Raw genomic sequence first — 27449 nt, 5'->3', positions numbered from 1 at the left:
GTTCTAGGATGCCCTTCAAAGGGCAGTCCTTCATTGCAGAGCACATCCTTCTACATTTATGGCATTCATATGTCCTCTCCTTTCTGAAAACATGGTGGTCCTAGACAGTAGTTACTAGTTGTTGCTTTTTAAATGTACTCGTTTGATGAAATAAAGGCCGGAAACCCTAGGTTGAGTCTCCATCTCATAAATACAGATTCGGCTTTTGCTGTTCTTGGGTTTTGTTATTGTTTATCTTATTCATCTGTGATAGCCTAAAATCTAGAAGCCCCGATCCCATTCACAATTCTGAAATTTTGTGTAACAGGTAAAGTGGCTGAGGGCCGTGCTGAGCACCGCCTCCCGAGTCTCCCAGCTGATCAGAGTTCCCCTGGTCCTAGTGGAGGATGAGCACCTAACCTGGACGAGGCCTCCAGATGTGAGGCTGAAGAGAGACGGGAGAAGAAAATGAGACTTACGGACTGAGTCCTGGGGATGCCAGAGGGAGGCTGAGACAGGAGAGCCAGGACCTTCTCTGGGGCGAGTCTCCAGATTATTCCATGCATTGTGCTCCATGGCTTGTGGAAAGCCTTCACCTACACGGTCCTCCCCGTCTGTGGCACAGAAGATTCTGAGGTTCATTAAAACCTGGTCTATGCTGGCACATGGACCAGAAGGGCAAGGAACAGGGCTGGGGACCACCTCCCTTCCCGAGAGTCTGCCCCAATGCCGGATGTAGGGATGTAAGCAAAGCCCAGAAGGAGAAGGGTTACGGACTTGAGAAGCCAAAGACGGATTAGATCTGAAGAATGGGAACAGAGATTTCCCAGCATGTTAGATAGTAACATTTGCAGCTTGGCTTTTCAACTCCTCCACATCAGGAGTTCGGTTGCCAGAGCCCTGCTTCCTCCCCCACATCTGACTATCCCACTGCTGCAAGTCAGAAACCAGCAAAGGCACTGCTTTTAAAGGCACAGGCTGCCCAACCAGAGAGCGAGACCCCTTCCCAGAGAGCATGGAGGGCACAGGCACTGGCAACTGGGAGCTCCATTACAAACCAGATGGACGTCCCATCGTGGCCCTGAAGGGGAAGGTGGGTGGAGCCCGATGGAGGACCTACGGGCCCCAGCATTCTAAGCGTGAAGTACTGCTATCCTGAGTACCTGCTTTCTGCTGGATTAACGCCAAGAAAATGAGCAGAGGGAAGGAGACAGCTCCTGATGGGTTTGAAAGAAAAGTGCATTTAAGCTTAAAGTCAGTGTAGCAGAACAGCTGGGCTGGAAAATTGGCTGTTTAGCTCTGCAGTTGGTGTCAGGGACCCACTGGCTGCGAGACAGTAAGAGCAGCTTGCACGTGTAAACTTCAGGTACTGAGAACCGAGACAAAGGGCCTCTAGGGAGCAGGGACTCCAGGGACAGCTCTTCCCCATTCCTATGCATCAGGGGGAAGGACAGGGCCTGAGCTGGTCGCACTCCAGGCACTGGCCAAGCTCTAGAGTTTCCATGTTCCCAGCTCTGCCTTCGAGGAATCACAACCCCAGGATCCCAGAATCTCGGATCCAGAAAGGACCAAAGATGGCACAGGAATCCTTGCTTCAGCTTCTGGGGGTCCCACTGCCCCTAGGAATGCCCGCTCGTCCTCTGCGCAGCCTGCCCTGCGGCTGTCTGCAGCTGGGATGGGGAGGAAATTCTTTTTTGTGTATGCTGAAACCTGTATCTCTTCTGTCACCAGCACGGTGGACATACACTGTGGCACCTTTGATGGCAGTGGCCTCTCAAAGACGACCTGACTCACAAGTCAAGACGATCCAAATTCACTTGCAGGCATTTTTTTTTCTTGGCCTACCTAATGTTTTTTTTTCTTTTTTTAATGTGTAGGTATTTATTTATTTATTGAGAGAGAGCAAGAGATTCCCAAGCAGGCTCCACAGCAGCACAGAGCAGGACGCAGGGCTCAGTCTCACCACTGTGAGATCATGACCTGAGCTGAAATCAAGAGTCAGATGCTCAACCGACTCAGCCATCCATCGGCCAAACGAATGTTAGAACTGCTTTTACATCCCATATCTACAATAGAGAGATTTCCTTTAAAAATCTGGCCTGGTGGATTCTCTGGAAATATTAGAAAGGCTGGCAACAATGAGCCCACGCTACCACATGAAAACACCCTTTGTGTAGGCCCGGCTGTCCAGACGGCTCCAGCCCCGGCACTCCCTTCTGTCCCCTGACCCGGCTGCCGTCCTGGCCTGCGACAACCGATTGGTCTCTAAAGGTATGAGTTTGAGAGGCCAGACTCTGTCCACGCTCCGGGTTTTAGCAGCGATTAGAAAGGAAGATCGCCTTGGTCTAGCGCTCATTCCCTTCCTTTATAATATAGCCTCTTCCCTTACAGAGTTCTGCTCACCCCCAGGGATCTCCTTCCTCTGGTTCTGTCATCTTATCTAGTGACCTTCATTAACATAAAAATAACCAGAGGAGCAACGCAATTTGTTTAATCCTCCTTTTTCCGGTGACCATGCAGATAAGTCAGTGGTTCTAACAGGTGGCAGGACCACCTACCTGTACCGTACCTTCTGGGGTTTCTGGAAGGTATAATTTGTACCTTAATGACAGGGCTTGGGGGCCAGAGATGTTAAATATCCTGCTGTGCAAGGGACAATCCATAAAACAAAACCAAACAGAACAGAACAAAACTTGGCCTTGTGGAATGCTTCCAGTGCTGACTGAAATGGAACCCTGGCGAAGTCTTCCCTGTCCTTCATTTAGCTTCTCTGTGCTTCTGTGCGGGGGTAGTCCACTCCACTCGCCCAACACCACACTTCTCTCACGGGGTTGTTGTGGAGATCACATGACATAAAACCAAACGGATAGATGACCCAATACGAAGCACATGGCAAACGTCAGCCATGACAACCCATCTAGACAAGGGGATGGTCAGGGGCGCCTGGGTGGCTCAGTCGAGAAAGCGTCCGACTTGATTTCAGCTCAAGTCATGATCCCTGGGTCACGGGACTGAGCCCCGTGTCGGGGCTCCACACAGTGTGGAGCCTGCTTAAGATTCTCTCTCCCTCTGCCCTTCTCTCCTGCTCTCTCTCCCTCTCTCTCAAATTAGAGAAAGAAAAAAAAAAGAGTAAGCAGTGGGTATCCTGGATATCACTGCTCCCCTGAAATCCATGACATTTTGAGGAAGGCTCTAGTGGCTGGTAGCCTCAACTTTTCCTAGCTGTTCCCCTCCTCAGATGGAGAAAGGGCTCCCCCCCGCCCAGAACACAGCCTCTTGTGATGAGTACCCATCCATCACTAGACTCTCACCTCAAAGGGATTTAGGGAAATGGCTTCTGAGGCTCAACAGTAAGGCAAAGGGATCAGAACTGGATCCCAGCCCCCACTGCTGGAAGGAAGGCTGGCCATGACTAGGGGAAACAGGAGGGAGGCTGCACATCAAAGGGAAAAACAGCAGTTCAGTTCATTGGAACAAACCAGGAAGAAAGGACCAGCAACAACTTATTACTGAGAGAATAATTTGTAACTAGGTTACAGATAGTCTGAAGAGACAGACAATGCATGGTAGAAATGGACAAAATAAAACAACGTTAATAGAACTCTCTTGATGGCTGATGTAGAGTAAGGGCACCAATTACCCTAAACTTCTTACTTCAGATTTCCCTTCTGCATTTTGAGGAATCTGGCAAATGATTCCTTCAGGCACCAAGAGCAAGAATATTTAAATAAAGGCTTGAACCTAAGGGGTTATCCTCAGGCAGATTCAATTAAGGGCAAAGGAACATTCCTCTTAGATTTACGAGTTACTGGTGCCCTCTGGTGGACAGTGCAGGTTATGTCTGTTGGTTAGAAGCCGGAGATTTGAGGCTCCTATTTGAGGAAGCCGCCTCCCCAGCTCTGATGCAAGCAAGTGGAAGGAAGTCTCAGGTGCTAAGCACCTCACGTGCATTAGCTCATTTGTCCATCAGCTCTGTTTTCCAGATCAGTGAGCTGAGGCTTAGAGACATTAAGTGAACTGCCGAAGGTCACCCAGCAAGTAGCTAACTGGCAATTCTGATTCAGTGCCAAGGATTCCAGAAATCCCGATGGTTACAAGTGTTTCAAACACACACACACACACACACACACACACACACACACACAGAAGAAAGTGGATGTAATTTTTGCCAATATGCATCCCATATTTAGGTAGCAGCTTTACCCAGTTTTGAGCAGTATAAAGCTGGAGTTTTTGAGTTAAAATTTCCCAATTTAGGGCCCAGGAAGTCTCACATTTCTTTAACTTGATTCGAATGCATGGTTTATTTCCCACCAGTGACTCTTTTAAAGGTTAACGATGAAGGGAAGAGTCCCAGAGTGCAAGGAGGCAAGATGGGGTTACCTAGACCAAATGCGTTCGTTATAGTTTAAACTGTAGTCAAAACCTCCTGGGTTTGCACGTAAGATTTTACACGCGTGTATATCCTTTCTCTCAAGAGGCGATCCAGAGCACCCACCCCTTGACCCCAAGCAAGTTACGAACTACGACTCTATGAACTGTTTCATGGTAAACATCCCCCTGCCTGCATCCATATACTCTTTTGCTTTCCTCTGTTTCTTTAAGGCTTAAAGGATACCTGGGTGGCTCAGTCGGTTAAGTGTCTGACTTCGGCTCATGATCTCATGGTTCGTGAGTTCGAGCCCCTCATCAGGCTCTATGCTGACAGCTCAGAGCCTGGAGCCTGCTTCAGATTCTGTGTCTCCCTCTCTCTCTGCCCCTCCCCTGCTCACACTATCTCAAAAATAAATAGATGATTGATAGATACCTGGCTTTCCCCCAAGGAACCTTGGCAGTCATTTCTCCAAACCTCATGCACCTTCAGTAGAGGAGACGGGCCTCCCTGACCGCATCCAGACTACTATCCCTCCACACAGAAATCTCTGCTCTTTTGAGTCTTAGACCTCCTTTATAGTGCCATCTGCTTACCTTCCAGATATTTTGCTCACTCGTTATCGATTTTGGGTTCCCACAATCCTGCCAACATCCTGGGTGATACCGATGCCCCAGGAATGACCCATCCAACACCCCCAGCCTCACAGGACCCTCCCTCATTGACCAACTCAACATCAAAAAACTCCTCTTCCATGATGCTTGAACTGCTCACTCCATGCCACGCCTGGGACCCTCACCTGGGATTGTCCACCTTTGTGCCAGTCCGCTCAGACTAAGTCAGTAGCACACCCCCCAAGTCTTGTTTCTCTGCCCACTGCAGGACAGCCGCAGCTCTGCTCCCTGTTCTTGTCGATCTTGGAGCCAGACTGCAGGGCAGCCTTCATTCTGGGGTGCACTAGCCTCATGCTGAGGGAAGAAGCCCTGACTGACCCTCGCAATGTCCCCCGAACCTCTGCTCAGAAGCAGTACACTTCATTCCCGCTGACATTTCATGGACAGGCCTGGTGCCACCAGGGCACGGAGCACTACCCACCCTCTCCGGAGCGTGGTGGAGAGAAGTGGCAGATGATTTGATGACACCATCTATCACAACCTTGGAAGTCTTGATTAGAACATCAGTCTAGGGGTGCCTGGGTGGCTCGGTAGGTTAAGTGTCCGACTTCAGCTCAGGTCATGATCTCGCGGTTCGTGAGTTTGAGCCCTGCGTTAGGCTCTGTGCTGACAGCTCGGAGTCTGGAGCCTGCTTCCGATTCTATGCCTTCTTTTCTCTCTGCTTCTCCCCTGCTCACGCTCTGCCTGTCTCTCTCTCAAAAATAAACCTTAAAAAATAAAAAAGAACATCAGTCTATCTCGGAACACAGCGGCCTGTCGTTCCTGCTCTCAGTCCACTCCTACCATCTTTCAACTTCGTTCAGCCTGTCCATTTCCTATCAGCCCCTCCCAGAAATAATGATAGATACCATTTATTGAACACTTCGTAGGTGCTGACTTAACATCTATTATCCCATGACGAAGCTGAGACTTAGAGAAGTCAAATAATAACTTGTCTTCACTTTCTCCTTCCTATCTTCGAGGGTAGAAACATCACTTCAACTGTTAGGGGAACGGGAGAACCAGGGAGAACTGAGAGCCCAGGCTGGGGACATGAATGCGTCGTAACAGCAATCTGCAAGTTGTATGATTTTTCTCCTGAAGTGCTCAGCGGCTGGGCTTACTGGCTCTCAGCCAGAGGTAATTCTCTCCTCAAGTGATACGTGGCAGTGCCTGCGGACAGTTTTTCTTGGGGAAGGGGCACTACTGGCACCTAGTGAATAGAGGCCAGGGATGCTACAATGCCCAGGACACCGGTCCCCACAATAGAAAATCTCCCAGTTCCAAATGTCCATCGTGCTAAGGCTGAGAAGCCCTGGTCCGGAGACCCTCTAGTGTCAGGCAATCACCTAGCAAGTTTCTCTAGTCTGTTCTCTCCTCTTCCCTGGACTTCCTGCTTCGGACTTCCTCCATTCTCTTCAAACCCTTCCACCAACTGCCTCCCCCACGGGACTGTGCTCTCCTTCCCTGCTTTCAACCACACTAAACTTTCCAGTCTGCCAGATACCGTGAGCTCCAAGGCCCTTGCCTGTTTGCTCTTACCTCGATGCTCCCCCATCTCCCAACCCCCGTCCTTCCCTGAGCTCTCGGCTTCTCGACTCTTCAAGGAGGATGTTCCTGAACTCTCGACTAGATCAGGCCCCTCTTCTGTATTTCCCACAGCAGCACGTGTGCCCCCAACAGACCACGCGTGACACTAACCCTACGTGTTGCCTAGCCCGTTTCCCGAAGCCACGAGAGCAAGGACCACGTTCCTCAGTTTCAGCACAGCGTCCCCGGGACCTACAAAGTACAAGATAAGTGACAGGTGCTTAGTATTTACAGCCCAGGTGTCTCCATTTCCCTTTGGATCTCTCATACGCACAAAGTCAACACGTCCAAAACTCATCACTTTTTCCTACCTCACCACCACCACAAACCTCCCCTTTTACCATATTCTTGATCTCCGTGAGTGGCACCGCCATCCACCAACTGCCCAAGCCATCCCTGACTCCTCCCTTTTTCCCCTCACAGCCCCAGGCATTCATTCAGGAAGTGCGTCCCTTCCGCCTGGGTTTCTATCAACTCCACGTACTTCTTCTTTTGGGCTTTTGTCTCAGACACAATAGTTTTAACCACTGACTCGATTCTGTCAGTTAGGTTCATTCCCTCAGACAGGTTACTTACTTCCTCTAAGCCTTAAATACCCGATGGGACTAGTAAATGCCCAGTCAGCACCCACTAAACGCTCAGTAAGTGCTACCTACTGTTCTTCTTGCCAGGTCCACTGCCATCACTCTAGGAACATTGTTTCCAGCCCAGGTTGCTGCCAGGACCTGTTATCCCTGCTTCTGGCCGGCACTTCAGTCTATTCTCAACAATGTACCCAAAGCTCCCCAAAATGCAAATGAGATGTCACACTCACGCTTAAAATCCTTAAATGGCTCTCCACTGCCTTCAGGATAAGGTTCAACCTTCCTGGCTTGTCATAGCCCACCTGCATCACACCCCAGGGCCGTCTCTCGGCACTTCTCCCATCACACCCTTGGCTCCGGTCACGGTCACGTGGAACCACCAAAGCCACTTCCTTCACTGCTGCTGCCTGGCCCGTGTGCAAACTGCCCCTATCCCTACCTCCAGCGCAGACCGCAGGCAACTGAGGGAGCTTCCTGATTCACTGTGCTATTCCCAGTGCCAAGCAGGATCTGGCTCAGATTAACATCAAATAAGTATTTATTGACCGAATTGAACTCCCATGCTTTATTTTGAAGAGGAAACAAAGCAAAAAGAAAGTATTAACCACGAGTTCAGGGTTGGGAAGGTATGTAGTGAGATTATCCCTGCATCCCCAAACCCATAATGACCTGCAATCTTTCTAATAGCACTGATTTTTGTGATACCTTTAGAGTGTGGATTTGTGCAAAGTCTAGCGAACGGGGGTGCCTGCGTGGCTCAGTCAGTTATGCATCTGCCTCGATCTCAGGTCGTAATCTCACGGCTCTCGAGTTGGAGGCCCCCATCGGGTTCTACGCTGATGACACAAGAGCCTGCTTTGGATGCAGTGTCTCCTTCTCTCTGCCCCTCCCCCACTTGTGCTTTCTCCAAAAAATAAACTTAAAAAAAAAATTCTAGCAATCAAGCACCAACTAGGCATTTGTCTGCAAATGGCAATTTGAATCAGTGACTAGTTTCAGCTCGCCTTACTCTAGCCCCAGACTACATTTAACAATGATTTAGCTTGCAGCACCAGGTTAAGTAGGATGCAAAAATCCAGGAAACAAAACATGTTATGCAGTTGGAATCCATACAAAGTACCTTAAAGGGGTCACAAAACGTGGAAAGGGTTGTGGACACGGAAACTGGCTTCATCCTTGGCTCTGATGCTCCTCCTCCTTTTTTTTTCATTTTTAAATGCTATCCCCAGTATTTCCAGTATCACCCCACACCCCCAGGAGCTCCTCATACAAGAACATATTACATAACTCTAGATAAGACAGCCTACAAAGTGTGTCCCCAACAGCTGTGCAGCATACACCAATCCGTGTCTGTTTTGCAGTGGCCCTGAGCTCAGGACAACTGACCCGAGTTTTACTCACCTTAACGGTCCCAGCTGGGAGGACATGACCTTCTGAGAACGTGGGCTAGCAAGCTCTCTGGTGGACAGGTTTTCGTGATATCCCTCAAAAGAACAGAACAGGAGGGCCACAGACCAGTGGCTTCAATGAAGCTACTGAAAATGAACATAAAATGTTGTGCTTTTTTATAAGAATTTCCTAAGTTTCGTTAGCTTTTCAAGGAGGGCTAGAATCCCCCCAATCTAAAAACCTCAGTAAACGTTAGGCATGGAAGTGATAAATTAATGTGTACTTTGTGGCAAACCCTCACTCCCTCTTGAACTAGCCCCAATCCGAAACACAAAATAGAAGCCTGCACCTAGCATGTCTCCGTCAACTCAGTAGAGGCAAATCTGTCACCTCACCATTTGAAATCTCTCCAGTAGCAAAGACGGACAAGGCGATATAGTCGTGGGCTCAGAAGAGTTAGGTACAGACTGGTGCCTAGAAGGCAGGCTTGTCTCAAATCACCCTAGACATGCCAGGTATGATACATTCTCTAATTCTCAAGGGCTATAGTTGGGGAAATTCCACTTGACCTAACTAGCTCAATGTTCAAAGCGACTCTGCAAAATCTTTTCAGTTTCAGAAAGAAACTGAAGGACTGGGGCGCCCGGGTGGCTCACTCGGTTGGACGTCCGACTTCGGCTCAGGTCATGATCTCGCAGTCTGTGAGTTCGAGCCCCGCGTCAGGCTCTGTGCTGACAGCTCAGAGCCTGGAGCCTGTTTCGGATTCTGTGTCTCCCTCTCTCTCTGACCTTCCCCCGTTCATGCTCTGTCTCAAAAATGAATAAATGTTAAAAAAAAAATTTTTTTTTAAAGAAACTGAAGGACTGGGAACCTAAAAATGAAATACAACACTCTAATAGGTGAATGGTGGAAACTATCAAAGTCACTACTGATTAAGTACAGCAACTTCTATGGCAAATTCTATTCTCTCCGTCCCCAAATCAGACAGAAGACTGCATATAAAAACAAAAAGTGAGATTCTGTTATATACAAATTTCCCCAATAATGACACCACAACGGCAAAACGAAAGAGATTTAATACACAAAAAGGCACAACAGAATCAACAGGGATTAAAAGCATTACATAGTGCAAAAACCAAAAAGATACAGAGCTATTTTATTGGCGCTTAAAAGGACTAGATGAGAACACATGAAGCTGTCTCCTTTCCCCATTTACTAAGCTGGCCACATTCAGTTACTTAAAGTTGCTTTTTTCCTTCCACGCGATGCAAGCACATTGGCTACACTCCTGTCGGTTATGCTACCCGATGAGATATGTCATTTGGAAAACTGCATGTTTTCGGTGTATTGGCAGTGCATTTTAGGCCACCTACTCAAGTGCACGTAGAAAATTTTCGTGGATCAAGACCATAGTGTGGCGGTTGTATCTACTATCCAAATTTACACACACTTCGCTCAGAACCTAGAGATGGCCTCTTTTCTAGTCAAGAGCTTCATAGCAAGGAAAGAATAGATGGGCTAGAGGCATGGGTATAAGGAAGCAACATAGGCTCTGCTAGGCAGGCATAGAGAGGAGCTTGTGCTCGGCTTCCAGAACATGAGGTATTCTGAATACATACCCCAGAGCTTGGTATAACAATTCTTAACATCTTATTTAAAGCAATTTACAGGTTAGGTTGCTCCCGCATCCTTTATCTCCATAACAAACTATGAGGTAGAAAAAGGGTAGTACAAGTATTCATTTTGCAGATGGGAAAAACTGAGGCTTAAGAAGGTCAAGACCAGGACCACAGAGGGTGGAATGATCTCACTCCTTATCTCTACCCAAAAGGCACGTAATAGTGCCTACAGACTAAGGACAGAGTCCTGTTCAAAGGCTGCTTACAACTTCTACCTTGCCAAGTGCTGAGGAGGCCAGAAACATTTCATTCCCCTTTTAAAACATTTTCTATTATTTTTAAAAGGAGGAAAGAAAAAAACCCAAAAGGAGACATTTTGATTATTTTAAAAGGAAGTGAAAAAGCAAGGCAAACTGAAGGAGAAAAAAGTCCTGTAGGAAAGGGGAAGGCTGGCCTCAATCTCTTAGTGCGGAGACAACAGTGGCACTGACTGCCCTCCCTGTTCTCCCATCATGGACGCAAAGGAAGCCTAAACTACGAGTTGTTTTTTATTAGATAGTAGCTCTGATGTCACAGCTTCCCCTCCTGATTGCTAGAATCTGCCACCTAACTCTCCAACAGAAACACTCCCCCAGACTGACTGGAAAAGAGGAATCTTATCTAAAGATCACTGTAGTTACAACCACCCAGGGGGTGATACAGAAGGCCTTTGGTATAAAAGCAGTATCCAGAAGCAGACCTCTTTGAACTCTGAGGAAAAAAGAGCAACAGTAAGGGAAGAAGGAAGAGGAAAGGTAGGACATCAAGGTAGCTGTTAAAAAAAAAAGCCTTAGGATAAGACATTAGGTGTTCTGATAGGTGTCAGTGTTCTAGTGATTATGTCCACTTTCAAGAAAGCATTTGCCGAATGATAGCGACTGTTCTGACACAGGAATTACTCTATAGCACTTGACCCTTTTCAAGATCCCTGACCCATTCTACCCCAAGAAATGAGGACTCTCACTTGCTGTGCTATGTTCCCAGAAGGTATCAAATAAGGATCCTGGATAAAGGAAAACAATCTGCAGGACAAGCAACATCTTTGATTTCGGATAAGCTACCAAGAGATATCAGCTACTTCTTTCTGCAGATACACTTCTCTGTAACATTTTCAGTCATTCAAAAGGCTCTGATGGAGGTACAGTAAACCCGAGTGTTTTTTAAGGTTGTATTTTCTTTAACAAGGTCACACGCACCAGTAACGGCATTACTTGGGATTGCACGTTCATTCTATCAAAAGATCTCGAAACGCTTAGGATACAATCTCCCACAGGTGAGAAGAGATCTGGCGGCTCCTGTACAGGACGAATGTAGCAATGGTGACCGAGGAAAGCTCTGTCCACGGAAAGGATGTCCCAAAGCAGTCTGGAAAAACTGTCCCCAAGTTAGGCCAGGGAGTCACTTGAACCACTACCTCAGTTCAGCTGCAGACCCTCAGTATCTCTCCTCATACGCTGAACTGCAACTCCATTAATCACCTTCCGGACAATTCCAGCAAAGTAACCTCAGCATACCCTACGGCAGTGCAAAATTCCAGACATTTGTAAACATTGCACATTTTGCTTTTGGCACAGGGGAGAGCTTACGGGTTTTTTCTCTTTGAAGTGCAGATCCTAAACACAGCTACTTCCTATTTTATAGCCATTTTCAGCAAAGGCATTAGCAGTCTTGATAGTGTATGTACATACATATATACACACCCATGAATGAAGAGAACCATCGAAGTAAATTCTTCTTTAGGGCTCTGATGAACAATTTAAGTAGATACTTGGCTAAATGGAAAACAACAGATTCACAGTATCTAAAGGCATATAGTTCAAAGTTCACATAACTCTCGGGGCGGGGGGGGGGGGGTGCAAATAACTGGTTAACAAGTTTCCTCCTTTCTAAAGAGAACCAAGAGATAACACAATACTTCTGCAGAACCCAAGATCTAGCATTCACCAATTTCTCATTAATGACTTTTCAAAGGAGCCAAATATTGCATTGAGTTGACATTGAAAAAAAAAAAGGTTACAAATGATCCTGACCATTAAAAATTCTCACAAATAAAACAATGTCCTACAAAGCATTATATACACCTAAATATACATAAGTTATTATTAAAACACAACTGCATATTTCAAATGCTTGGCAGTGATTCCATCTTATATTAGAAAAGTTCATGGCAGTTTGTAGGCTGGCTTGGCTAGACGCTGACCCATTGTTCAAGCCTAGGACCGAGAACCTATGATATTCCATAGATGGACTACGAAAAAATGGCAATATGCATTGGTCTTAAGATTTTTATCAAGTCTGATTTAAGTATTTAATACAAAAGCATAGCAAATATTATAAGTACAGTGCAAGTACAGGGAGTTAATGAGACAGGAGACATTTTTAGCTGTAACCTAAAAATTCATTGTTTCTTAAGACTTGTCACTTTTGCTCTGAATTTTCTGTCCAGGGTAACCTGATCATAAATATTAATAATGGTAATTAAAATAAGAAGTTTGGTGCCGGGACGCTTGGCTGGGCTCAGTCAGTAGAGCATGCAACTTGGTCTCGGTCAGAAGTTGAAGCTCCACGTTGGGGATAGAGATTACTTAGAAAGACAGAAAGAAAGAGAAAGAAAGACAGAAAGACACAGAGAGAGGGAGAGGGAGAGGGAGAGGGAGAGGGAGAGGGAGAGGGAGAGGGAGAGGGAGAGGGAGAGGGAGAGGAAGAGAGAAAGAAAGAGAGAAAGAAAGAGAGAAAGAAAGAGAGAAAGAAAGAGAGAAAGAAAGAGAGAAAGAAAGAGAAAGAAAGAGAAATCTGATACTAATATGGTATGATTTCATTGATCACAAATCTATGGCATGATGCAGAAAAGTTAAACTCCACTGGCACCCACTTTAAGAGATCCCTCCTCACAATCAAGATTTCCACTCAAGCATCTGGGAGTGAAAAGGGAGAAAAGGAGATAAATCAGACAGGCTGCTAAAAAAAGAGTGGTAAACTGGCACTGTTTCCAGAACACCAGAGCACACTGTCCACCCTAAATACAACTAAAAGATAAATAGTAGTGTTTGGAAATTAGGAATTTACCTGGCAGAAGTAAAACTATGAAGACTTCACGTACAAACTATGTCTTGCTTTACCGGCAGTGAGTAAAATATACCTGTACCGCAGTAGCATGGGAAAAAAAAGAACAAAACCAAAAACAAATCAAGATGCAGGCAACGAACTGCTCTGATAGCCTGATGTGGCCCTTTGTAGGACTCTTCACCCATTCTACCCCAAGGAATGACAAGTCCTACTTGCTATCCTCCACTCCCAGGGGTGATTACACAGGATAGGGATCCGGGATGAAGGAAACAATCTGCAGGGGACGCGGCATCCCGGATTTCAGATAAGCTACCAAGAAATACCAGCTGCCTCCTCCTGCAGATACTATCACTCGTTTCTCTGTAACAGCTGCAGTCAGTCCCACGGCTCTCGGCTCTCATCAGAGATCCAGGAAACCCGAGTCTAGGTTATTATACCACTCACAGCTCAAACATACAGCTTGGGATGTTCTAAGCAAAGTATTTCGTGGTAACGGGGACAGTATAAAACCCAGGTGAGCAAGGGGGAGAAGGAAAGTTGAGTAGCAAAAGAGGATCCTGTGCTAGGCAAGGATGTACCAAAACTGGCATCAAATATCTACAAACACAAAATTTTCCAATTTTTTAATTTTCTAAAAAAACCCGCGACTTTTCATAAGAGGAATCAGAGGGTACAAGTGCAGATCCCCAACTCTCCCTGTCCCTCCTTTAAGTTACCATTTGCAAAAGCGCCAAACTGGCAAAAATCAAACAAAATTGAGGGCTATCAAACTGTTATGAAGAGAGTAGTACTTGAGAGAAAATAGGGGAAAAAGTCATTTAAATTGCAGGAGTGGTGGAGCATTTACCATGGTTTAACAAAACACTAAACTCAAAGGACTCGTTCTACTTCTAGAAGGAAAACAAACCCTTGTCCCTGATGCCTAGAGAGAGCCAGGAACTTAACTTCCTTCCCCAAGAAGGAACAATACTGGAGACAATGGATCAGGCTCCTCTGCACCTTTATCTGTCCTCCCTGTGGGAGGACATCTGATTATATAAGAAAGCCTGACATTTATAGGGGCTTTTTCTTTGGGGAGAAAGTGTTAAAACTTATTACTCTCTCTAAAGTCCTAGTTTGGCTGCAAGTCACATTCTGCAGTATTTTAGGATGATGAGCTACCACAAATTCGAGAAGCATCCCGCTTTATATATTTAACAAACAATGACAAGGGAGCGAGCATGGTTTAGAGATTTACTACAAGTCACCTAGATTCTAGTAATAGCTGCATCACTAGCTGTGACTTTTGACAGTCATTTAACCTTAAATTTAGCCTCAAGTGCAAAATAACAGGGGCTTGAATATATGAGTGCATTCTAGTTTTAAAATTCTAGAACTTTTAACAAAACTCCCCCTCAGAAAATTAAATATGCTGCTAAAAATGATCTTGTTCATTCTACTTCTTGTAACTGGGAAAACCCTTCCTTCTAGGGCAGGGCTTCCCAAAGTGTGGTCTGTGGACCACTTGAATCAGCTTCCAGGAACACAGGTTCAAATGGAAACTCCAGGGCAAAGTGGGGGGAGGGGGGTTTGAGTTTGGCTTTTTTTTTTTTTTTTTTTTTTAAACTTGGGCTGTTTTAACAAGCAACCCAGGTAATTTTTTGGATCAGTAAATTTGTTAATTCTAGGGCCCTCGTCCCCAAAATCTCATATGCATACCCCTGGGCATACTTCAAGATTTTTCCATGGAGAAAGCAGGCAGGGATAGGTATAAAGACATCAGCTTAAAGGTCTTCAACTTCCATTTGTACTGTCCTAAGATTAATGTGCTCAGATAAGGCTTCTTCAGATCTACCATTTTTCTTAATATCCTTTTCACAACCGCCATAACTCCCTATTTCCAAAGGAAAGGCTGCCTCTCACCCATCTAGAATCTTACTATGGGGCATTGCCTCAGAATGTAAAAAGCCTCTAGAGGCATCAAATAAAAGAACAACAAAAAACCTCCAGGGGATTCTCAGAAGATAATGAGGACAGAGTAAAGCAAAGGGAGCTTAGGTTAAAAATTCTATGCCTTACCTACCTTAGAACTGTAATTGAGACGGTTGTGCCAGAAATGTGCTAATGCATTTATTTTTAAAAATAAAGTCAAACATTTTCTGAGTGAAAGTGAAATCTGATTTGGCTGATGAATTTTAAAATGAGAACAGCTTTGCTACTTTATATGACAGGATTTTTTCTATAACTTTAATCAACGAAACCTACAGCTCCAAGGCTTTGAGAAAAATATTTTTAAGGCACATATACAATATATCGGATAGGGTACCCTTTCTAAGTATTTAAAGGTATTTTTAAAATTTAGATGTCACACTAAACATGTGCAAAAGGACAGCTAACCTAGAATGAGAGCCACGAAATGGAGGGGGAACTGCTTGGAAAGAGGAACAAGGGAAACATTCTAAGGAGACAGAAACGTTCCATTGCTTGTTTTAGGCTGGCTACTCAAGAGGTCTACAACTCACCAGAAAGGAAACTTTGTCTGTTAATTATATACCTCATGGTGTAAAATGTGCAAAAGGTTATATATACTTTTTCAAAATCCTTTTAGGAGTATGTTAGCAAAAATGCTCCATACCATTGTTCTAGGCACACATGGAAGAAAGCGCTTGTTTATCAAGACTTTTCTTTTAGCTTATCTGAATCGTGCAGCCTGACTGCAACACTCTATATAGCATTACATACCTTGACTAATCAAATTTATTATTATTTCTTTTGTTAGCTTTAGTATTTTTCTAATAGCCACCTTGGATCCTAATGCCTAATAACATTCCCTAACAGAAAAAAAGAATGGGGAATACAATTAACTAAAGAAATAGTAAATCTTCAAATAATTTGGTAAGTGAGCGAATTAATGTATTTTTGTTAGTACTGGCAGTTGCTTTCTCCCAGATCCTCATCTTTGAGGAGAGAATGAAGTGGTTAACGTATCTTTTCATGTTAACAGCGTCCCCCAAATTGGCAACCTAGTTCTAAAGAACTCATTCTCAAATTCCATATAAGTTTAGAAGCAAAAATGTTGGGGAACACAGATGTTTACCCAAATAAATAAACAGATGTAATGGGCTACACTGAGTAGAGAGGCTCAATACTGACATTTTGAAACACGACCTAGCCCTGTTAATATTTTCCGCAATTCGCTGAGTTAGCTATGCTATAAAAACCTTAATAACCAACTGAATCTCTTTCTTGCAAATAGGGCATGAAGCCCCAGCCTTCTTTAATCTTCTGGCACAGTGAAAACAAGTGACAAGATGGCCCGTCCTCCCATGAATAATGTTTCCATCTCGTGGTCTTTTCTCACACAGACTACACGGCTTCAAGAGATTCTGGCAATCTTCCATGTTTTCTGTATCTGTTCTCTGTTCAAAAAGGTTATCTGATTGTTCTCCCGTGCTTGATATGGTTTCTTGGCTTTCCGAACTGTGGGCCAAATCCAAGAATTCTACTGAGTTGCAGGGATCAAAAAGTTTAGGGTTTTCTTCCTTTGTATACACATCTTTAGGTCTAACAACTGGAGCTGATATGGTTCTTCGGCAATCAGGGACATCAATTCCTTCATTTTCCTTCTTTTCAGGTATGGCAGTGATATCAGACGTGGAGAGAGAATGGGTTAACTTAGAACAATCTGAATACCAATCCTTCCTCAAGGCCCAGCAACGGAAACAGTACCTCTTGCTTGGAGAGTTAAATTTCTTGCACTCAGTACACTGCCACTCATCCTACAAAGACAAGTGCAGCCAATTAACACTCACTCCGTGGCAAACATGAAGTTGAGGAAAAGGAAGGGTAGGCCTTGGCTCATCATCTCACTAAGCTAGTGAGAGTCCGGACATTCCCCATCGGTGGTCTAGCCTCGCATATGAGCAAATTCCACAGCCACGTGGAAGAAAGTCTTGACAAGTTTTACAATGATAGTGACACAACCGCCATTTTCAAGTCAAGATTTATATAGCTATCTTTAAGAAAGTTAAATTCATTATTTTGGCATTCTATCTCATCTGGATGGAATTTTGATTGCTGGCTTTTCCCTGCTGCCTTCTTTTTAGTTCATTTCTTTGTACAATTTAACTCTCTTACTGAGCAAGAAGCTAAAGAATGAAGCAAAGAGAACACTTTCATTCTTTCCCACTAATTAAGAAATATAAAATTTGGCAAAAAAGGAAGCTAAAATTAAAATGAGATTTGAAAACTACTAAATTTACTCATGGTCTCTCACTAGCTAACTATATGCCTAAACCATACCCTCTGAAAAATGAACGTTCTTGTCCTTGGATGCCCGTAACTTTTTTCCTACTCCTCCATACCCAAATTAGTAGATACCAAATTAGGAGATACTGGAGCTCAATGAATTTTAAATGCCTTGCTTAATGCAAAGGTAGCTACCTGGAACAAGTCAAGGGTATTTAATGTGGCTAATTGCCTGGCTCTGACAGGATCAATGACTGGACACAGGCAGACTTGATTACTTTCAGAACAAAGGCCACACACTTCAAGTTTAGAAGTCGTAACTCAATATCATGGGCCAAGAGGCAGGGACGCGACCATCTGTTAAACTGGGTGGTCTTCAGGGAGCCTCACAACACGCTTGCCGGCTTAAGATCCTCACATCTCATCTGAAATGCTATCCAGATACTCAAAGGGGCTTCGTAAAGATTTGGAATTCATAACTGATGGTGTGTCACAGTCTAACTGGCATCATTTTTTCTTTTTTAGTAGTACATAAAATAATAGGGCTTATTCAATTCAATGGCATCTTTGATTTGATAAAATACAGTCTATTTGCTTAATAGATTTTCTGGGCCCAAGTAGCCAAAGAAGTCTGATGAAGATGGAAACACTTATCTCTGCTATTTGTATTATGGTCAAGAACCCTTAACGGACCAATATATTCTACTTTATTACTTAGCTATACACAGACAGATAATTTGCAGTCAATTACCATAATGGGCAACAGTGGCAGGCCAGGAGTTAGGGAGGATCAACCAAAGACAACATACCACTTTTCTATCCCCAAGCAGCAAACTGTAAACTCTCCTCCCCTGTCCTTCCCCCACCACCCTTCTTCCCACGGCGGGTTAGCCAAGGGAAGCACTAAAAGGAAAATGGGGAACCAGCATGAAAAGAGAGAAGGTATACATCTGAGTCTAAACCTGAGTTGTCATTTGGTGACAAATCCATACCTATTACCTTTCCAGCTTAATACTCCATTTTCATTTACTAGCCCTCCATTAATATAAACCTGTGTGGAAATTAAGCCATTTTCCATTTGTCGATTTCTAACAAAGCACTGAAAATATGATCTTTGTACTTGACAAAGAATTTTAGATAGCTTATAAGTCTACCTTTACGATTACAGAGGGGTGGCTAGTGGGGAAAGCAGTGCAGGACTATTCTGAATAACTCTGTGTGTCCACTGCATCAGGTCCAAAGAATTTCATCAGCGGGGAGAAAGGCATACAGACAGGCACTTAAGTCACCCTTTCTCCAAATTCCAATAAAAACCTGTAACAAAATATAAAGAAGCCAACATGTCTTAACATCAAGGAAAGGGAGATAGAAATGGGGGAAATGGCCTTCTTCAACACAAGTGCAGTGCTGGAACGTACACACTGGGAGACGCGGGGGGTGCAAAACAGCTCTTTTACTAGATACCCCTACCTCAGAGGTAACTTCTACATCAGTATCGTCACTTATGGACTTGGAGTCCTCAAGGTCATCATTTTTTCCCACTTCAATCACCTAAGAGGGCAAAGACATCTCATTAGTGAGGTTCACCTAGTTTACAGGAGGTTATAACCTGAGAGCAAAAAAGACAGAAGAGCTTCAATTTAAAACTACATTCTGCCTCCATCACTAGCACTTAGAAAGAAAATAGCTTAAGTGATTCTAGATGCACCCAGCCAGAACTTTAGTAGAAGAAATGATTAAAAAGTACCCAGAAAGGTCATCAAATAGAAGAGGGTGCCCAAATGTATGACTTTAATGAAAATAAACAATATCAGAGTAGAAAAGCCACAAATCATTAAATGTGATTTTTTTATGTTGGGAATCTAGGTAGGCATTCAGAATTACATGAGAAAACGGAAGTGAAGAGTACTATATAAAATAAGGAACTGAGATGTCAAGAATGAAAACAAAGTATTTCAAAGTTTTACTTTTCATATTCAAAAGTAAACCTACTTAAGTGATACTCTGGTTGCCCTGTAACAACATGCCCATGGACCAAGACACAGAAAGTCAAGAAATGTGGGAAGTGTCTTCTAAATTTTAAAATTTGGAATTTAAAATTCTAACAACACCCTACTTTGTGATCTGGTAAATGGAATAAAACCAATTATGATTCAATTAGGGACCTCAGTATAGCAACTTTCTCATGCAAGTTCAAGTATTCTAAGTCCCACCTCTCTCCATGGAAGTTTCCAAATGTCCCCTCTGTCTTCCTTCAAGCCACTTGTAGTCCCTTCTAATGCTCCCAACATACAACTAGGCTAGCAGGACCTAAGCATCTATCTGCCTACAAACACACCAACATATCCTTCAGGAACCCAAACTACTATGAAAATCCCTTAAATTAAAAAAATGACCCTATTCAGGGTGTGTGTTTTGCTACATTTATTCAATGAATGTTTACTGAGAATCTTGTCAATGTTGGACACTGGATCTGGTGTCCAATTTCTTTTGAGACTTGAGCACATGCTTCATCTTGGTGTGCTCACGCCATGTGTATTTGGAGTTCTCTCTTCTTTCCCCTTATTCAAACTCTAAAATACGTAGGGAGAACTCATCTATTTCCATTTACATATAAATGGCTATGAAAGACACTGAGATGTCCAAGAAATAAGAATTTCTTTCCCTACAGGTTGCTGTGGCCATTTAGAACGTTGCCTTGTTAGCAAAGAAAGGTCTCCTAAAGAAACAACTCCACAGTGAGAGATCAGACAAGCAGGAAAGGGCAGCTTATTGCTTCTAAAGGAGGAGGAGTTTCACCCAAACAGTCCTATTCTGTTTTTAAGACAGCCTTGGTTAACTTAACGTGACTCTTAAAACTGGATACAGGAAAACATGAAAAAGTAATGAGTAAAAAGCTCAGCTGGTTAAGCATCCAACTCTTGATCTCGGCTGAGGTCATGATCTCACGGTTCACGGGATAGAGCTCCACGTCAGGCTCTATGCTGACAGTATGGAGCCTGCTTAGAGTTCTCGTTCTCATTCTCTCTCTCTCTCTCTCTCTCTCTCTCTCTCTCTCTCTCTCTCTCTCCCCCCTCCCTCGTGCCCTCTCTCTCAAAATAAACAAACTTTAAAAAAAGAAATTAAAGGGGGGAATTATGTGAGTCATCTGTTGTACAAAAGGGTTGGGATACCAGACCTGAACAGATTATGCTAGGTACACGTAGATACAAACAAGGCGAAATGTTTCCAAACATACCTTTTTGTCTCTTACTTTCCCTACTTCTTCACTTGTTTGTTCAGTATCTGCGGCTTCAACTTTGATTCCTACACCAAACTGCTCTGATACAGACTCATTCAAAAACCACAAATCATCTGTGGTGTCTGAAACAATGGCAGTACCTATATCCTAGTAGAAAAAAAGGTTTATAGTCAGACGCTTATCAGTGATGCTGAACCAATAAAAATGAACCCAAAACTCAATGTCCCTACACATCTCCAAAGAACACCTTGCCTCTTTCTTCGACAGACATCTATTCATTCCACAGACATCTACTTCGCATCTACTATGTATAAACTCGCGAGTGGATATAAAGGAGTCTGGCAAAGAATTCTCTACTTTAACAGTAACTCAAGTATAACACTTGAGAAATGGTACTAAAGAGCTTGAAGGCTAAAGACTCATAGCTGCTCAACTAAATAGAATCCATTCCCTCAACTCCTTTCCAAAGGTGGTATTCTGAGAACCTAGAAGACATTCTATTAACTGTGGTACATCATTTCCTTGACAGTCAATAATGTTTATTAAAATATGAGAAATACTGATAGTAAGTAACTCAAATCTTCTTTCTGAATTCCCAAACAACTTTAAATATAACTTTCTTTCCACATTCAACTATGGATATTTTAGGACATGCTTTTCTCCAATATTCCTAAAAGAAAACTTATTATTTTGCCACTATAATATACCCACTCATTTACTGAGCAAATGCTCATGGAACGCCTTTTACGTGTCAGATACTGTTCTAAGTACCAGGTAACAGAATAGAGTGGTAAATGATGCGAAAGCCCTGGACTTACATTTCAGTAGGGGTAAACAGACAAGAGATACATAAAACAAAACAGAGTAACAGTTTTACAAAGCGAGAAGTGCAATGGAGAATATAAAATAAGATAAAGGAAGAGAATAATTATGGCTCGCATTAGGGTATGACACCGGAAGTAATAAAAGGGGTTAGATTTTGGATATGTTTTGGGTAAAGAGCTGACAACGTGAATGCGGCATATGACAGAGAAAGAAATCAATGATATCCCTTTGGATTTGGCTAGAATTACTGGATAGAAGGTAGACTTGTGAAAAAAGAAAGGCTGGATAGGAATGTTTGGGGAAAAAGAAAAATTAAAAGAAAAATCTGGTTTGAACATGTTAAATGTCAGATCATCTAAGTGAAGGTGTTGAGTAGGCAGCTGAATATAGAAGGTGGGCATTTAAGAGAAGAGGTCAGGGCTGCAGATACAGATTTGAGCATCAGGCGCACACAGATGGTGCTTAAAGTCGTGGCACCGAATGAGAATTCTTACAGAATGCAATGTGTGGTCAAGAGCAACCAAGGATGTTACTCTTTCAAAAGAAAACAAAAAGTTCCTCTTCAAATGTGACATTTACCTGATTTGTCTGTAAATCAGTTGAGCCATTACTTCTAGGTGTATAGTTGTTCCTCAGGTTTCCTAAAAACCACCAAGGCAGTCCGGCTATATCCCACTCCTCAAACCCAAGGTCCAGCTTAGAGGTCTCACCTTGGGTTAAGTTTTTTATGAAGTCTTCACCTACAGCGGTCAAACAGAAAGAATGGTAACTATGTACACAACACTAAGAATCAAAACTCGGTTTGTAACACTTACAATCTCTTTCTAAGACAGATAAAAAGACATGTCTACACCCAGTACAAAAGTGGCAGAGCCAAACCTCCTATTTAGGCTTCATTCATTGGTAAGTAATGACACCAGAAGTAGATGGATCATTTATCAAGAAATCTAAACTCTGAAAGCATCCAAACGACGACAGTGCTCTTAGAGGATTTCAAAATGGTCATTATTCGCATGTTAACCATTCTTACCACAGCAATAACTAAAGAATGACTCGCTGTAGCACATGATGCCTGATAATGGCTCGATCCATTGAACTGCAAATGGTGGCGGCATGGTGGTCCGACTTGAGACAGAACCAAGGCAGCCCAGACCGGAACGCGCATTCACGAGGTTGACAAGGCAGTCTCACTGCTACCACATATTCAGGAAATGTTTCTCACTAACTCACGTTTTGACAGGTAACAACCATCATAAAATGCTGAACTCAAGGTTATCCAAGTAAGTATGTCCTTTCTAGATCAATGGGCTCTCCTGGAATTATCTAAAATCAAGAAATATTACAAATCCAAAACATAAGAAGGCCCCACATATTCCAAGTAAGAGATGTTGCTTTGTACATCCAAATGGCATTCAAGGTGGTTACTAACATAAGTCTGTTGCTACCACAAGAACTTCTTTTCTTTCTTTCCCATCATCCAATCTTTTTTTGCTGTGCTTTCCTCTTTTCCTACTTTCTCACTCTCCTCTACTCCTCCCAATGCACCAGGCACGCCAATGGCAACCACAAGTGTTTAAATGTCCTGAGGTACGCGTGCTTGGCAACTTTTGTAATAAACAGATCTCTGTCAGAACAAAAGGTTACCTATCTACTTACAAATTAAAATGATCCCTGCCCATTAAGTTCAGGAGAAAGTTCAACTTTTTACTTATTCATTACTAGAATTATCAAAATCCAAATTCCTGAGATGGCACCATATTAAAATTATTCTCATCTATTCAAGCTCTATAACTTCTTGTAAGGAGAACAGAAATATACTTTACACATATAAAAAGTCTGTCCTTTCTATCTACTTTCCTGAAGATACTAAGCTATTTATTCTCAAAGTTTACATCACAAACAACATATAATCTCTTGAATTGGCTATTCTTATATTTCAAATAGCTTTCTGAGTAGCAAATAAGCAAGGACCTGCAGTTATAGAAAAAAATACACATTTAATACCATTCAGAACAGAATAAGCTCCAAGGTAAACAGGCAGCCCAAAATTCAGTTGCATGATAAATTGTTTCAATTTTAAACAACGAAAACAATTTCAGCAGCATCACTCTCTGGAGGTTGCTGGAGGTCTAACCTGCCACTGCTCCAAGTGTGAGCCAGGTGCCTAAGACTAGAAACTATCGGACCATGAAACACCTCTGAGTAATTTATGACAGTATACACCTTTGTAGAAAAAATGTTAGGACATATTTTATAAAGCAGGGCACGGGGGAAACTTCCAAAATATCGACTAACTCGTTTAACTTGACCATAGCATATCCAGTATGGATGGCAAAGAGCTGAGGACTACCATCCAAGGGCAAAGGAACTACTAGACTTCCGATGCCTCATTCTCGGCTCTAACAGACTAAGTACATATCTTTGCAAACTTCAAAACTCTATGAAAATTAGCCTCTGCCTCAAGCAGACAAATTAAAATAAAAATTGTAACCAGACTGAACATATACAGGTGTGACAGGATTTAAAAGGCCAAGGCAGCTGACACGCCAGGCAGCAAACTGATAAATGTGTAGCTATCTTCTATTAGCACACTAGCCAAAGGAAGGGACTGGCTCCAGCCCAGAAATCATGGGTTGCTAAAGGAGCACTACCATCCTCTTCAAAGTTAATAATGGTCACTGGGGGAAAGAAAACGTTTTCAGAAAAGAATGAGAAACAGAAGTATGACATATGCCCCTCCTACTTCATATGCAAAGAAAGTACATTATATTTTGAGTTGCTTATATAGTGGTCCCAATTACAGCCAGTGCTTAATATGAATAAATGCCATTTCTAGAAGTCATCAACAAAAGAAAAAAAAATGAAAAAGAGAAAAAAATAAGTGTATATAGCCTTAACCCAAAACTTACCTTCTCTAGAATTTCTGCATTTATGTTGTGAGGTAGGCAGTGTAGGTATATTGCCTTCTTCCATTCTTTTCCTAGAACTGGAACTTTCTTCTGAACTTTGCTGGAAAAAAGGGAAAGAGGTGTATTAGTGCAGTAAAAATGACTGAGACCAGGGGATGTAGCAGTTCCACTCTGGCTCACCAGTTAGTGTGCGGCACAATGGGTTACGCACAAGAAAGAGATCTCTGGAGTTCACAACAGTCATCAAATAAAGGCAACACCTCTCCTCAACCCACTGTGAGCAGAACTGGGAGAACCCCAAAACTGGGGGAAAAAAATCTCTGCACAAAAGGTCCAAACCGACTGTTAAAAACAGGCTATCGCTATAAAGCCTCTAGACTACAAAATTAGGCATCGTTCAGAAAACATGTGAAACCCTCAGCATATACCAAGATGATCATAACATTCTCCCAGGTCTGGGGAAGCTTTAAGAACGGCCTGACATGAATTTAACTGCCGCAAGCCTGTTAAAATCGAATAAAGCAGTTTTCTCAAACACCTATGTACATACACCATCACACATACAGGCACACACAAAAACCCCAAAGAAAATCCAACTGGAGGAACTGAAGATCAGAAGTGCTACATCCCAAAGAAAGATGCAGAGACTGGAACTCTGTTATAGGCAGAACAGAGAAGGTTCACTCTGTCCCTGGTCTGTGAACTCCCAAGAACCTTTCTTATTAAATTCTTACCACATTCAGGGAAAGGTCTTGGGAGTCCAAGATCCACAGGTACAGAGAAGGGGCCACTCTGTACAACAAAAGAAGTCACCGTGTGGTGATTTTACCTTCAGTTGGTCTTGACTTGGAATATCCATACTGTGATCCTGTGCGAGAGCGAGAGTCTGAGCAGCATCTGGATAGCAAGTAAAACAAAAGGAAAACCTTCCCTGGTAATAACCATTCTTTCCACATAAAAAGGACCTCAGCAAACAACCCTGGAGCCAGGTTTAGTCCCTAACGATGTACTTCTCCATGTTGGCTGGACAAGGCTCTCATCCAAAAGGGAAAAATCAAAACTGATAAAAATGGCAAAGACCAAGACAGGCTATATTCAAGATACGTTACCAAAATGTAATCTGGGAGAAAAGGAAAAATAACTAAAAAATGTTCACAGTAAGGGTTCAAATTTTAATATGAAAGTGATTCCAACCAAAAAATAATGGAGAATATTTTTACCATATCTTCCCAAAGGTGCTTATTAGCAAATGTGCCTAACTTGTAAACTAACAAACAAACAGAAAGTCTGGCTTTAATTTTTGTTTTCAACTGTTAAAGTTATACAGGGTTATGAAATCTGCAAATCTGGACTTTGCCCCATTTGCTTTGTATACAATAGCACCTCGTGTAAACTTACATTCTAAGTGTGTATGATGACTTCATGGTTTAAATTCCCACCACCTGAATATAGAGTTTTTTTAATTAACAAGTTTTATTTTCCCCAGTTACTATCAACATTTCCTAAGAAGGAAGAGGAAGCAGATAAAGTTTTTCTCAAAGGCAATAAATAGCAAAGAAAACAGTAACCTGAGAAACATTCTAAGTCTGAGAGAAATGTACTTCAAGGACTTGGAAATTTTTCAAGCAGAACAGAAGATGAAAACATAGCCAACAGGAAAACAAGCTGTAGAGAACTGAATAACCTAGAACTCTCATTTTGTGAGGTTATATGTAACCCTTGGTTCCCAAATAAGTCTACCAAGGGTTGGGCTCATTAGCTACTATCAGGTCCAGAGATAGGACACTTACGGAAAACCTCGTCCTCACATAATAAAGACTGCCAGGGAAAAGAAAAGAATACAGATCCTACAATGGTCTGATGATTCAACTGTTTTGCACAAAGCAAGCAATTTCAAAACTGTAATTATAAACAGCATTATTTCTACAATCATTTTATAGGTAAATGGAGATACCGAGAAGTTTGAGACAGCACTTTCTGACCAGAGTGGTTTTCAAAGATCAGTTATCAGACAATGCAGATGAAGCATTTCTTTAATAAAGCAATCTGATTGCTGTCATTTGTAGTTCTAAAACCTTACTACCTTACTTAGGCTAAAACATTTAGAAGCAAAAAGAAATTATCTGGGAAAACTACAAAGTACAAAGGAATTTTAAAATAAGCGCAAAGTTTGTCACGTATTTCATTTTACTGGTATACACGTGGAGATTTGGAGAAATGATTCATAAAGACCCACCTTTACTTTAATGGCATTTCGCAACCATCAAAATAAAAGGTTTAACTCACTTGCAAAGGTGTACATGGAAAGCACTTTTCTCATTTGCCCTTTTAAATATAACACATGTAACTCAATTTATGAAGATCAACAGAGCTGACCAGCCACAAGCACGAACGCAAGGGCAAGTCAGAGCAGACAATCAAAATTACTTTGGTGCAATTTTCTGGTTTTGAACATTATACTGTGGTTACGTAAGATGTTACCATCTGGGGAATCTGAGTAAAGAGTATCTGGAACTCTTTATAATACTTTTACTACCTTTCCGTAACTGAAGTTATTTCAAGGTTCACACGTTTAAGAACAAACAAAATGTTTTAAAGATTTAATGTTCGCAGGAAAAATGTGTTAAGAAAAACTAACGGGCAAATTCTACATGACACCAACGCGTGTGTGTGGCACGATGAAAAGAACAAGGACTGGCCGGTCGGAAATATCTGTTCTACCAACTGTCAGTGACAACTAATCTTGGACAAACCACTCATTCTAAAAAACAAAAACAAAAACAAAAACAAAACAAAAAAACCCCTCAGTTTCTTCATCTCCAGACCTTCCTCACAGCCTTGTTGTGAGGATCATCTGAAAGGTCTGTTACAGAAATTTTCATCTTAATACACAGCATGTTAAATGCTGCAGAGAAAGTGCAAGAAAGAGAGAGAAAAAGTGAGAATCACACCCACT

At 42.7% G+C, this 27449-nt stretch overlaps 1 protein-coding gene and 1 long non-coding RNA gene across 11 annotated transcripts in view; both read right to left on the bottom strand.

The window, feature by feature from the left end:
- The window catches only part of LOC109495716, a 57652-nt gene extending 48345 nt beyond the window's left edge, over positions 1-9307 (bottom strand). For all 6 annotated transcript variants that reach the window (XR_006591888.1, XR_006591892.1, XR_006591890.1 and 3 more), the window contains exons 1-2: positions 8580-9307; positions 459-6786 (exon numbers count right to left, since the gene is read on the bottom strand). This is a non-coding gene — a long non-coding RNA (uncharacterized LOC109495716). The remainder of the gene's footprint in view (positions 1-458; positions 6787-8579) is intronic.
- A 5587-nt stretch (positions 9308-14894) lies between these two features.
- Positions 14895-27449, bottom strand: part of MDM4 (MDM4 regulator of p53) — a 37035-nt gene continuing 24480 nt past the window's right edge. For 3 of the 5 annotated variants that reach the window (XM_003999396.6, XM_023248004.2, XM_019822086.3), the window contains exons 6-11: positions 25323-25390; positions 24494-24593; positions 22164-22324; positions 20757-20906; positions 18989-19069; positions 14895-17049 (exon numbers count right to left, since the gene is read on the bottom strand). In XM_003999396.6, coding sequence (XP_003999445.1) covers positions 16477-17049; positions 18989-19069; positions 20757-20906; positions 22164-22324; positions 24494-24593; positions 25323-25390 — 1133 coding nt within the window. In that variant the 3' untranslated portion in view covers positions 14895-16476. Of the gene's footprint in view, positions 17050-18988; positions 19070-20756; positions 20907-22163; positions 22325-24493; positions 24594-25322; positions 25391-27449 lie in introns of those variants that run through there. The other 2 variants (XR_006591883.1, XR_006591884.1) reach the window with 2 other exon arrangements.

This window comes from Felis catus, chromosome F1 (genome assembly GCF_018350175.1).
Source record: "Felis catus isolate Fca126 chromosome F1, F.catus_Fca126_mat1.0, whole genome shotgun sequence".
Classification (NCBI taxonomy): domain Eukaryota; kingdom Metazoa; phylum Chordata; class Mammalia; order Carnivora; family Felidae; genus Felis; species Felis catus.
Note: the sequence above shows the minus strand (reverse complement) of the source record. Positions and strands in the feature narration are given on the sequence as shown.